Genomic DNA, 13,875 nt, shown 5'->3' with positions numbered 1-13,875 from the left:
ACGTGGGATTCAAGATCGAGATAACAGAACAGCCCAAGATTAATTATATAATTTAATCAGCCTAAAGCACACTAGAAACTACAATATATACAATAGGGAATCTACAGAATATACATATGTCAGAGTACAGTTACAGACAAAGCATGGTTTACAAACAGGTATGCAATTCACTCAGTTACCTTGTGCGTCTGGCCACAGGGGGGCGCTGTAGACCAGGTTTCCAGGAACTCCCACAGATGTTTCTCACACGTGACCCCCAGCGAAAGAACACTGGAAATTGGCCGAAGTAGGGTTATCAACCTGGGCACATCCAGGTCCCCTCCTACCTTCGTGACCTCACAGGGAGCACTGCTCCACCCCTGGCTTGAGTTATGGACAATATCCCAACATGGAATATGGGCCATAACTTTGCCTGGGAGCGTCGTAGGCGGACGCCAATGCTCTCATTGTGACAGTTATGAATTTAGCTACAGAACGAGGGGACTCATGACCTGTCTGCCAGTTCCCCATTGGCTGATATCACGCCTGGGGCATTTCCCAATGTCCTGCTCCCATAAAAAGGGGGTGCCGGCATCGTCCACATGCGGAGACACCATTTTTATGGTTGCCATATTTATCGGAAATATGGCTTGCGAGATATGAACCATTTTTTACTGGAGTCGTTCTGTCTGGCTATTTCCATAGCCTTGTAATGAGATACAACTCTTGTTACAGGGTGACGGCAGGGAGTCATCCTGTGTCCTTTGTTCCCACATCACCTAATTTCCATATCACAGGACATGGCCATGGAGGTGTAAGTGGAACACTGAGAACAAGAAGGGAGGGGGCACTGCCAGGGAGTGATGAGGGATTATGACTGGAGTCATAATTCATCTTCATATCCCGGGATTTGCCTCACACTGTCGCGTTCAGGTCCGGAGACGCAAGTGTGAATAATGGATGTAAAAATCAAGTGTAAATCTGCAATCACCTGCACAACTCTGTGGCTGCCATTATTCCATTGGAGAGAATGGCCCCTGGATGCTCTGCACAGATAACATTACAAGGTTACTGTGAATTCTGCACTTTACATACAATTTGGATACATTATATTTTGTAAGTGAAAAATCAATTACACTCTAGTGTTTTACCCCCTCCCAGCACAGGGTCCATGAGCAAAAGAAAGGGTTAAAGTCAGCTGATTGTTGCATGGACCTCCCTGCTGAGCTGGGAGACACTCCTCCACCAGGACTATATAATGCCTGGCTGGGCTGGGGCTCTGGAGTGTTCCAGGTCCATCAGTTATTCAGGGCATTTGCCAGGTCTGCACTCATGGCTCCACCAGACTTCAGTGGCACCTGGAACATGGTCAGCAATGAGAACTGTGAGCGCTATATGCAGAGCCTGGGTAAGTGGGGCATGGCCCGAGGTCACATTGTCCTTTGGCAGGGTGAGGGGCTGCACTGGCAGCTGCTCACATACTTGTCTCCAGCAGGGGGCGCAGATGGCAGGCTGTTACCTGGATGACCTGAGTGCTTTGCAGGTTACTCCAGGTCATTCGAACGTTCGCCTGCCTGAATGCAGCAATCTCTAATATAATGACCACCCCTCAATATGGCCAAAACTCTGCAGAGCATGACCCCCACCACCACTGACACTGGGGTCATGAGTCTCCTATGTAACAGGCTATTATAGGTACTTTATGGAATAATTCTGCACTTCCACAAATGTATCAGGTGTGAATTCTGACATTAGGAACAAATAGTGTCTAGTTATAATGTTTTTCCAAGTGACTGATATGATTATATTAAGCTGGGCAATTGTTGCAGTAAGTTTTATATTGTCATATTTACAAACAAGGGGGGGGGACCTCCTATCAAGGGTTTTTTTTGTTTGTTTTGGCAATAAGCATTGTGCTTCCTGTGTACATCAATCTGAGCAAGCGAGAGTCTATTAATACTTTTTGCATTGTCACTTTGTAAATGTAAAATGCTGACCTGTACATACAGCTGCACTCTAAAATGCTAGCATTGAATAAGGGAGTTCTTGCTTTGCATCATTCCTGCTATAGGAATATATTGGGGTGGGGTGGGGGGGGTTAGATTAATGTATTGGCCAATGTATATAAGCCTGGTAACCCAGTAGAATCCTTTCTGCTCGGACAATTTAGGTTTTTAACAAAATAAGAGGCATTTCAAGTTAAGGTCCTGGTAGATAACAGATCACCTTATCAGGGTTACTGGGCTCACATGCATTGGCCAATATATTAGCTAAGTAAATTATTTATTTTAAATGCAATACCAGAGATCCCTTAGTCACTATTGACACGTTACAGTGCAGCTGTACGTGTTTTTCTACTTTCGTAAATGTTGTACTACATTCTACTCCAGAGCTGCACTCACTATTCTGTTGGTGCAGTCACTGTGTACATGCTTTACTGATCCTGAGTTACATCCTGTATTATCCTCCAGAGCTGCACTCACTATTGTTGGTGCAGTCAGTGTGTACATACACTACTTTCCGGAGTCACCTCCTTCCTATATTATACTCCAGAGCTGCAGTCACTGTGTACATACATTACTGATCACTAGTTGCCTCCTGTATTATCCTCCAGAGCTGCACTACATGTACATCTTGTGTAAATATGCCAGATTTTTTTTTTTTTTTTTATAACTGTCGTGAATGGATCTGGAGATCTTCTGTCTCTATAGCTGGGGTTCTCTTTATTGGTGCAGTAGCAGATTGCTCCAAAAGTCACAGGTGCTGGGTATAATCTGTTCCTATAACAGTATTTGCTGCATCCAGTGTTGGCTCCACACCCCCCTCCTGTTCTGGGGCTTATTTAGCCCCGCTCACATTTTGGGCACTGAGTGACCTTGTCTCTGCAGGGTACAAGCAGCTGTGACTATATAAGAACCCCTCACATCTCATCACGCTCTGATGGCCTGTCCTCAGCATCTGCTCACATCTTGGTCCTCTCCTTGTAAAAGCTGAAGGGGTAACTATTGCACCTGGAACCCAAAAGCTCCTCTGCTACATAGGACACTGGCATAAATGGCATTTGTTACCTGGGGGTCATGCCACTGTCATTGGTGTAACATGAAGCTTTGATCCCAGTGGAATGTATCAGCCTAGAATTGTAGACTTTCTACACTGGATACAAATGTAGCAAACTGTTAAGGGACCTGTCAACTGCCATCAATATGTAACTTGTATGCGTAGGACCAGGGCTGCTGACAGCAAGCAGAGATCCTGAAACCCAATGCAATTAGATCAAACAATCTTCATTTCTTAATTGGTTACAGGTATTGACATCGTCACCAGGAACCTGGCAAAACTACTGAAACCTCAAAAAATCATTGTACAAAATGGGGACTCATTTGATATCCAAACACAAAGCACCCTGCGCAACTATCGGGTCCAGTTCACACTGGGACAAGAGTTTGATGAGGACACAAAGGGCCTGGACAACAGGAAATGCAAGGTAACGTCAGACTGGAAGTTACCACCCCTGATTAAAAATCTAAAGCTCAGACATGTGTTTTTGTTTTTTTTTTGGACAATCCACGTTGTCCAAGGGATAAATCTGATGTGAACGGTGGTATAGACTTCTACAGGTGCCAACCTGGTGGGGAGGTCAGTCTCGCTACTGGCCAGTAGGTGGCAGCCTATCCCCAATGAGGAGTCATCACTTCTCATCGCCCATTAGAGATGGCTCCTGACCTGAACTTGGAGAAGCTTTACTTATTTTATTTAATTATATAGTGCTATTAATTCCACAGCACTCCACATATTTCAGCATCACTGTCCCCATTGGGGCTCACAATCCACATTCCCTATCAGACTTTGGAGTATATGAGGAAACCCAGATAATCTTTCCAGATCTCTTCTGTGATGTTCAATGGACTGTTTCCTTAATGCTAAGAACACTTATTCTCCAGTATTTCCTGTGATCTATGGAGACGTCTCGGGCATGCGGTCTTGTTTCTGGTCCAGTATGTGTAGATAATGTACAGCACAGGCTTTGTTCTATTGTAGCAGTGTTACTTTCTATTCTTGTGATCCCACAATCTGGGGAAGGGGTAGAACAGGTGTATTCAGCCGCATCCTAAAAGTAGATGAGGGTGGAAGGGGCGGCCATTAATGTTTGTTACTGGTTTTATTTCCCTCCAGAGTCTGGTTACCTTTGACAATGGGCGTCTGATCTGTGTTCAGAAGGGAGAGAAGAAGAATCGAGGGTGGACGCACTGGATCACTGGCGATGACCTACACTTGGTATGTGTATTACATGTCACCTCCCTTTATCTGGAGGCACAAACTGCCTGAATAAAAAGATGCCACTCACTAAACTCCTACTCTAATAAATGATACCTTTATGGCTCTGTTCCTGCAGAGCTGCTCATCCTGAGCCTCCTGGTTCTTGACTCTTATGATTATACTAGGATTGCTGTGACTTGCACAAAGCCGGGATGTATCAGTACATTTTTGGGTAACTTCATGTGACTGCTGCATTGTGCGTTCAGCCTTGGGATTCATATTGTCACTGCTTCTCCTCTCCGCTGTGTGGGTGCATACAGACATGTGAGTGGGCTGGGTACAGAGACCGTGGCAGCTGATACATCTGCTGCCTGGTATGTGCCCCTCATACACTGGGCACTGACTTCATACTGCAGGGTTATGCAGTGGGTACCCCCAAAATAAGGTGTAACCACCCCCCACTGCAGCATTAGATGTACACACCTCTTCAGTGTTTACAAGGGTCGGGGACCTCCAGATTAAAGGGACAGATGCACAAACCAGGCATCTGCCTTCTCAAAGATACGATGTGTTTATAACGTCACTTTTGGCACTAATTACAGGTTAAATGGTTCATGTGTCAGACTGATGGGTATGTGCTCATGAGACGGATTATTATAGTACCATTTATTCCATGGCACTTTACATGTGAAAAGGGGTATAATAATGCACAGACTGGTGCAGGAGGAGAGGATCCTGTCTGTGAGGGCTCAGTCTACAAGGGATGGGTGATGGGTAGGGCTGGTCATGTAGTGGAGGGTGATGGGTAGGGCTGGGCATGCAGCGGAGGGTGATGGGTAGGGCTGGGCATGCAGCGGAGGGTGATGGGTAGGGCTGGGCATGCAGCGGAGGGTGATGGGTAGGGCTGGGCATGCAGCGGAGGGTGATGGGTAGGGCTGGGCATGCAGCGGAGGGTGATGGGTAGGGCTGGGCATGCAGCGGAGGGTGATGGGTAGGGCTGGGCATGCAGCGGAGGGTGATGGGTAGGGCTGGGCATGCAGCGGAGGGTGATGGGTAGGGCTGGGCATGCAGCGGAGGGTGATGGGTAGGGCTGGGCATGCAGTAGTATAGTGGACTGAGGGTTCCACTACTGTAGACAGAGGGATATTATGGATGAGGGTAGAGCTGGGCGCGCAGCAGTATAGTGGACTGAGGGTTACTGCAGGTTGTAGGTTTCTCAGAAGAGGAGGGTCTTCATATTCCTCCTGAAGGTTTCCACCATGGTAGGAGAGTCTGATATGTTGGGGTAGAGCTTGAGTATGGGGGATGTGTGAGAATTTTTGTATGAGTTTGAGGGCAGGAGATCTTGTGCAGGTCAGTACCGGGAGACTCGGTCACAGATGTATGGAGGACACAGGTTGCGGATGGCTTTGTAGGTCATGATTAGGGTTTTGTACTGGAGGAGTCTTTGGGCAATGGGAAGCCAGTGATGGGATTGGCAGAGAGGAGAGGTCGGGGAATACTGTGATTACGTAGAGATGATTGTCGCAGGCACAGGTCCAGGAGGACAGACATCTTGTTTGGCTTTGGAGGTTAGTAGGGTTGGCAGTAGCTTTTATGGGTGGTGAGATTCTACAAAACCTTTTGCTCCATAGGGGGCCTGCAGCTGAACTTGACTGGTGATGTGGGTCTAGATTTTCCCTTTATACCCCCCCCCCCCACCACCACCAGCGTTTGCGACACAAAATAACTTGGATGTTGTGTAAAATCTGCTTCAAAGTCCCACATGATCATAACCCTTCCATGCGAGCCTAGGCCTGCCAGGCTACGCGCACAAGGGTGGAGGCCCATAGCCACTCTGCACTTCATAAAAGCATGAATACTGTGTCATGGGACCCCTGTAATATAGATATGCACAGTCTGTGGATTTCAGATTGGGGTAAGATACCGGAGATCAAATGCACAACTTGCGGTTGTCTTGTATTTGCTGTGGGCTACTCCATAGAAAAGTCACTTCCCATTGTCCCTGATGTCACCTCTCAAACAGAATCTTGCAGGTGTTATACAATATCTAGAGCTTTAACCTATTCTGTTTTCTTGCCACAGGAACTAAGTTGTGAAGATCAGGTGTGTAAGCAAGTGTACAGAAGAGCGCAGGAGGCGAGCTGAGACGCCACGGACTCCGGACCACCCTGTCCGGAGAGTAGCCGTATCTATGCAATAAGTGTTTTATAGTCCTATATATTTATATTTCTAGATCTTTTCCTGGCTTCATGTAACACTTGCTGTGATTTACAAATACTCATTGCTGGATTTATTATTTGACTAGTAAAAAATTTTGAAATCTGAAAAAACTGAGTCTTTACTGAAGCAATAAGAATATGGTGGGACTAATTCCACGGCTCTCCCCCCTCTTCCCCTCCCAAAGTAGTGAGTGTTATTTCTATCCCCCAACCCCTTTCCTGCATCCGAAACAAATGTACAAATGTCCTGGTAAATTCTCAACCATTGTTTACCAAATTAGAACCTGTCCCCACATTGTATTGAGAATTGCTATTAGAGCGGGGAGCTTTAGCAGTGTGTGACTACGTAGCATCTGATCATTGGAGATGACTCCGCAGGTGGGGGGGGGATTACAAATGATATTAATTACCATTAAAAAAACGTGTTTTTTGCAGTGTATTAATGGGGCGTTGTTTTTTTTTTTTTTTTTTTTTTTTTCTGCTTCAATATAAACTTGTATTGGGCGCCTGCTTCTTGTTGCATTTTCGCACTTATCAAATTTAACTTTTATGCTCCACTCCTGTTGAATCGTATTGAACGTCACTGTCTGATCATCGGCAGGTCACACAATGTCCTTGGAAAGTTTTATCCAAAATAACAGTTGCATTCAAAGGAAAGGGGGAAAAATAACTGGAGGATGTAAATTGTGAATATTGAGATCAGAATATGCATTGACCACTTATTTTGCAAATGAAATTGGCAATTTGAGCCCAGTTACCACGCCAAGGTGTAACTCTCAGATCCTAATGTAAATTTCTACCTTGTATCAATCTTGACCTCTTTATATGGGCTACTAAAAAAAAAAACTTGCAAAAGAAGAATTAAAACACCTGGGGTCACTGGGAAGAGTTGTGTAGAATAAGGACATGACTCCAGAATACAAAATAGAAGAATTGCTGGCACTTTCTAAACTGGTACAAACTGAAAATAACATACATCCAAAATAACAGTTGAACTTGCGTAAAGGGGAGGGAAAAATGGCAAAGGTGTAAATGGTAAATATTGAAATGGGAATATTCCTTGCTGCCCAGAAAAACATGAGAAAGTTTAAGTTATTTTGCAAATAAAATTGTCTGAAAGCTTTTCTAGCCCATATAAGGAATAGGACCAAGTTGCCATACCTTGCCATGGTAACTGGGCTCAATTAAATTTGTGGGTTTTTTGTGTAACTGTTTGGATACAGTGTGCCATGTTCAGACCTTCAGATTAGGAAATGCTGGCAATATTTCTATATTGGAAACTTTATTGACTTGCATAGATCATTGTGATCTGTTGAGCTCCAGCGTTTCTGGTAACACTTTTGTTGGCTTTCTACAAAGTGTGTGTGTGTGTGTGTGTGTGTGTAGACTCCTGCCATGTCAGTGCATCACAACACTATGTGGAAACCAGTCTTAGATTAACGTGTGGATTAAATAGTAATCATTAAATTTATAATGTTTATTTACTTGTATAGCACCATTAATTGCAAAGCGCTTTACTTACATTGGCAACCTCCCAATGGGGACAATCTGTATAACTTTTGGTGTGTGGGAGGTAACCGGAGAACCCTTGCAGATCCCTTCCAGAGGAAACGCATACAAACTCCTTGCAGATCTTGACCTAGGTGGGATTTGAACACATGACCACAGCGCTGCAAGACTGCAGTGCTAACCACTGAGCCACCATGGGCCTAATCTCATGATTTATTGGTGGCCAATACTGCCAGAATTACTTTATTTTGGCACCATAAAAAAAAAAAAAAAAAAAAAAAATCATATGATGCCAAAGCGAGAGTTGTGATGTAGGTGCAGAAGCCATTACACAATCGTCTATGTAGGTGTTTGGTCTTTAATCCACTATTCATTCTCATGTCATATTGTTCTAAAGTGCACAACAATGTAAAAATGAACCTAGAAATGCTCCGTAGTGTTTATCTAGACATAACTCTGCACCACCCGTCCTGGCACTGCAGTAAAGTCTTGCACGTGTTGCCCACTTTCAGGTAAGTCCTGATCTGTAGCACCAACCTCCTGGAATTGGGGAAAATTAAATGTCCATTGTAACTTTCTTCCGGTTGGAGCTGAAAATTCCCCTTTTTAAACACTTTCAGTTTTGCAGTGTGGTATAACATTGGCCTCCAATAGAAATCTGCTACTTCTCAACAACCAGCACAAATGATAATCACAGCGTGGACTTTGCACCTGCAGGGACATGGTGGCAGGCGTCCCTGGGGTGCGGGACATGGTGGGAGGGGGAGGTGGTGGCAGCAGGCGTCCCCGGGGTGCAGGACATGGTGGGGGGAGGTGGTGGCAGCAGGCGTCCCCGGGGTGCAGGACATGGTGGGGGGAGGTGCTGGCAGGCAGGCATCCCTGGGGTACAGGACATGGTGGGTGGGGGAGGTGGTGGCAGCAGGTGTCCCCGGGGTGCAGGACATGGTGGGTGGGGGAGGTGGTGGCAGGCAGGCATTCCTGGGGTACAGGACATGGTGGGTGGGGGAGGTGGTGGTAGGCATCCCCAGGGTGCAGGACATGATGGGCGGGGGGGGGGGGGGGGGGGGGGGGTGCAGGCAGGCAGGCAGGCATCCCCAGGGTGCAGGACATGATGGGCGGGGGGGGGGGGGGGGGGGTGCAGGCAGGCAGGCATCCCCAGGGTGCAGGACATGGTGGGGGAGGTGGTGGCAGGTGTCCCCGGGGTGCAGGCCGCATGTCGTCTGGTACCAGTAATCAGAGTGATGCTGCCTCCATGTAGTAGATATGTCTGCTATAATCTTGCGTTAATTGTGCGGAATTACCTTGGATTGTAGATGCCGGATTTGTACCCTTCATCATAGTTTCTTAAGGGAGGATATTATGTTAAGTGCCAATTTTTGCACACTATTGTAAAAGCCTGGAAATGTCACTGAAAATGGGATATATCTTACTACAGCAATCGGCAGTGCCCTATCAAGATGAAGTATTGTCCATACAGCCTGTGGTATTCTAAAGGAGAAGAGGCGGAAAATACAAGTGCCCTCCCATAAACTTCAGCCATGATTATCTTACACCAACCAACAAATGCATTTAGCGGCAGCCCAGTTCTAGACACGAAAGTGCGAACTCTATATGTTCCAAACTTGTGAATAGGTAGTGATCACACATGCCCAGTACAGCAGCGACCTCGGGCACACGAATGTACCTCCAAACTATGAAAGACAGGACTGGACGTGGCACACTAATGCATAGGAACTATCAAAATGATGTCCCCATAATACCCTCCAGCCAGTATATTGCTCCATAGTACCTCCAACACTGTATGATATTGCATGGAGGGTATAATGAACCTGAAGACCCACTTCTTCCAACAAGTCTATAACCCTCAGTCCTCCATAGCACTGCACGACTATCTCTGCCCTCACCTACTGTATCCTCACCCATTCCCTGTAGACTGTGAGCCCTCGCGGGCAGGGTCCTCTCTCCTCCTGTAGACTGTGAGCCCTCGCGGGCGGGGTCCTCTTTCCTCCTGTAGACTATGAGCCCTTGTGGGCAGGGTCCTCTCTCCTCCTGTAGACTGTGAGCCCTTGTGGGCAGGGTCCTCTCGCCTCCTGTAGACTGTGAGCCCTCGTGGGCAGGGTCCTCTCGCCTTCTGTAGACTATGAGCCCTCGCGGGCAGGGTCCTCTCTCCTCCTGTAGTCTGTGAGCCCTCGTGGGCAGGGTCCTCTCTCCTCCTGTAGACTGTGAGCCCTCGTGGGCAGGGTCCTCTCGCCTCCTGTAGTCTGTGAGTCCTCGCGGGCAGGGACCGCTATCCTCCTGTAGTCTGAGCCCTCGCGGGCAGGATCCTCTCTCCTCCTGTAGTCTGTGAGCCCTTGTGGACAGGGTCCTCTCTCCTCCTGTAATCTGTGATCCCTCGCGGGCAGGGTCCTCTCTCCTCCTGTAGTCTGTGATCCCTCGCGGGCAGGTTCTCTCTCTCCTCCTGTAATCTGTGAGCCCTTGCGGGAAGGGACCTCTATCCTCCTGTACCAGTCTGTGCCTTGTATTGTTTGATTATTGTACTTGTCCCTATTATATATACCCCCTTTCACATGTAAAGCGCCATGGAATAAATGGCGCTATAAGAATAGTACCTTGCACAGAGTATGATGCCCCCACTGCGCCTTCTAGCAAAATAATGCCCCATAGTACACCTTGCACAGTATGATGCCCCCACTGTTCCCTCCATGCAGTATAATGCCCCATAGTACCCCCCTCACACACAGTATGATTAGTCCACGTTGTCCCCACACTGCATAATACCCCTAACACAGTATACTGTCCTCTGTGTCCCCCCACAGTATGATAATCCTACAGGGGGGAGACTGAGGACATTGTGATCTATGTGGGGACGTCTTACTGCATTAATGACACACAATATGAAACCCCACAAAGATAATGGTGCCCTAAGTGACCCACACACAGTTTGATGCCCCACAGTGCCTTCCACCCAGTATAATGCCCCAATAGTGCCCACCGCACAGTATGATGCCCCCACATTGCCCCTAAAAACCATAATGCTCCTGACACAGTGTGATGTCCTCTGTGCCCCCCCCCCCTCCCAACAGTATGATAATCCCTCACTTGGGGTCACTAAGAACATTATGATCATTGTGGTGGCATCATACTGTGTTAATAACACACAGTATGACACTCCAATGATGCCCTCAGTTCCCCCCACACAGTTTGATGCCACCTCAGTGCCCTCCACATAGTATTGTGCTCCCTCCTACAAAGTGTGATCCCTTACCCTCAGTATGCCATTCCCCTGATGAGCAGAGAGATGTCCGCTCTGTCCTGTGTGTCCCCCTGTATGGTGGCTGTGACGTAGTGTCGCCATCGCGCCTCCTGCCAACGTCTCAGATGGCACAGGTGAATGTTGGAGCGAGGAGTCGACCACCACCATTATTAACTCATTCTGGCCCTAAAAATGGAGATACGGACCTTCTGTAACACCGGAGCAGCCCCTGAAATCTGGAAATGTCCTGGTGGGACCCGCTCACTGTGATACGTGCCCAATGTTCACACAGTCCTCATAATGGTGAAGACAAGGCGGGCATGGGTGTGAGTTTCATGTGCACTATATGGCGGGGGCTGGCAAGGAGAGTGTGGGATCGGTGTGGGCACAGGACCTGGCTGGCACACGCTGCGGTGTAACGGGGTGACTGCGACATCTCTGACCCCAGTATTATTCCCCAATGCTCCACGCTGGGCTGTGCTTACTTTATCTGTGGTAGTGACGTCTCGTACATACATGTGACCGCTGCTGCCAATCACTGGCCTTGGCTTTAGCCTGTGACCACCGATTGGCTGCAGGGGTCACGTGGATGCATGTGACGTCATCGCTGCAGGACAGATTGGCAGGGAGCGCTGGAGATGAATGAGACATCAGCAATGATTGGTCTATTACATTTACTGCAGATACTCTATTACTTTTTTGGACACCCCCTTTAAGGCTCATGTATGTTCCAGGGCAGGAAGCCCGGGGGCTGTGAACAGAGGTCGTATTGTGCTTTATTAAGGCGCAGTGTGGCCTCTCCGCTCTGCACACTACAGCAATGACTATATCTACACTGAGCTCTTGGCAGAAAATGGCAGCCGCCCCCCATCACTGAATTTAGGCCCAGAACAGGAAGGACTAGGCCTGGTTGCCATGGACACCAGACTCTTCCCCTGTTGCCAGGCGGCCCCCCTTTCTCTGTCCTATCTGCTGCCTCATTCTAGCCACGCCCACAGCAGTCCATTCCCCGCCTCTCTAGCGCGCTGATTGGCCACCTCCTACATTCTGTGGGTGGAGCCTTCTGATGTCACATGAGCTTTCTCGCAAGATGGCCGCCCGGTTGTTTTGATGAATAATCGTGTGTGAAGCGGCGCCGCTCCCGGTGTGCAGGCCCCGCCCCCGTGTCCCGGCTCCTCACGGTACCTCCCGGTGTCTGAGCGGAAGAGCGCTGTGTGCGGCGGCGCGGAGAGCGGCTCCTCCTCCTACACTTTTCTCTCCAGACTCTGCCGGAGACAATGCAGCCCTGAAGCCGGAGGCCCCCGGCCCTGCCGCCCCCTCCAGCCCCTCACACGGAGCCCACGACTCTGCCACCATTAAAAGGAAAAGCATGGAGGAGCTGAGCGCTGACGAGGTGAGGGGACCCCGGGGAATGGGTGAGGGGACCCCGGAGGGTGGATGAGGGGTGAGGGGATGGATGAGGGGACCCCGGAGGGTGGATGAGGGGACCCCGGAGGGTGGATGAGGGGACCCCGGAGGGTGGATGAGGGGACCCCGGGGAATGGATGAGGGGACCCCGGAGGGTGGATGAGGGGACCCCGGGGAATGGATGAGGGGACCCCGGAGGGTGGATGAGGGGACCCCGGGGGATGGATGAGGGGTGAGGAGACCCCGAAGGGGGGATGAGGGGATCCCGGAGGGTGGATGAGGGGATCCCGGAGGGTGGATGAGGGGTGAGGAGACCCCGGAGGGTGGATGAGGGGTGAGGAGACCCCGGAGGGTGGATGAGGGGTGAGGAGACCCCGGAGGGTGGATGAGGGGTGAGGAGACCCCCGGAGGGTGGATGAGGGGTGAGGAGACCCCCGGAGGGTGGATGAGGGGTGAGGAGACCCCCGGAGGGTGGATGAGGGGACCCCGGAGGGTGGATGAGGGGACCCCGGAGGGTGGATGAGGGGACCCCGGAGGGTGGATGAGGGGACCCCGGAGGGTGGCTGAGGGGTGAGGAGACCCCCGCGGGGTGGCTGAGGGGTGAGGAGACCCCCGCGGGGTGGCTGAGGAGACCCCCGCGGGGTGGCTGAGGAGACCCCCGCGGGGTGGCTGAGGAGACCCCCGCGGGGTGGCTGAGGAGACCCCCGCGGGGTGGCTGAGGAGACCCCCGCGGGGTGGCTGAGGAGACCCCCGCGGGGTGGCTGAGGAGACCCCCGCGGGGTGGCTGAGGAGACCCCCGCGGGGTGGCTGAGGAGACCCCCGCGGGGTGGCTGAGGAGACCCCCGCGGGGTGGCTGAGGAGACCCCCGCGGGGTGGCTGAGGAGACCCCCGCGGGGTGGCTGAGGAGACCCCCGCGGGGTGGCTGAGGAGACCCCCGCGGGGTGGCTGAGGAGACCCCCGCGGGGCGGCTGAGGAGACCCCCGCGGGGCGGCTGAGGAGACCCCCGCGGGGCGGCTGAGGGGTGAGGAGACCCCCGCGGGGCGGCTGAGGGGTGAGGAGACCCCCGCGGGGCGGCTGAGGGGTGAGGAGACCCCCGCGGGGCGGCTGAGGGGTGAGGAGACCCCCGCGGGGCGGGTGAGGAGACCCCCGCGGGGCGGCTGAGGGGTGAGGAGACCCCAGGATATATAAGGTACGGTGTCGGGCTGTGGTGTGATACTTATATTATTAATATACTAGTCTGTTATACTG

The 13,875-nt window shown here is 50.4% G+C and overlaps 1 protein-coding gene across 1 annotated transcript in view; it reads left to right on the top strand.

The window, feature by feature from the left end:
* The window catches only part of NMNAT1 (nicotinamide nucleotide adenylyltransferase 1), a 54,110-nt gene extending 47,541 nt beyond the window's left edge, over positions 1–6,569 (top strand). The window contains exons 7-10 of the mRNA XM_075327363.1: positions 1,123–1,387; positions 3,285–3,463; positions 4,153–4,254; positions 6,322–6,569. Of these exons, the coding sequence (XP_075183478.1) occupies positions 1,123–1,387; positions 3,285–3,463; positions 4,153–4,254; positions 6,322–6,384 (609 nt within the window). The 3' untranslated portion in view covers positions 6,385–6,569. The remainder of the gene's footprint in view (positions 1–1,122; positions 1,388–3,284; positions 3,464–4,152; positions 4,255–6,321) is intronic.
* The last annotated feature ends 7,306 nt before the right edge of the window (positions 6,570–13,875 follow it).

The sequence above is a fragment of the Anomaloglossus baeobatrachus genome, chromosome 11 (genome assembly GCF_048569485.1).
Source record: "Anomaloglossus baeobatrachus isolate aAnoBae1 chromosome 11, aAnoBae1.hap1, whole genome shotgun sequence".
In the NCBI taxonomy this organism is placed as follows: Eukaryota; Metazoa; Chordata; class Amphibia; order Anura; family Aromobatidae; genus Anomaloglossus; species Anomaloglossus baeobatrachus.
The sequence above is the reverse complement of the archived record's forward strand: the minus strand, read 5'-3'. Positions and strand labels throughout refer to the sequence as shown.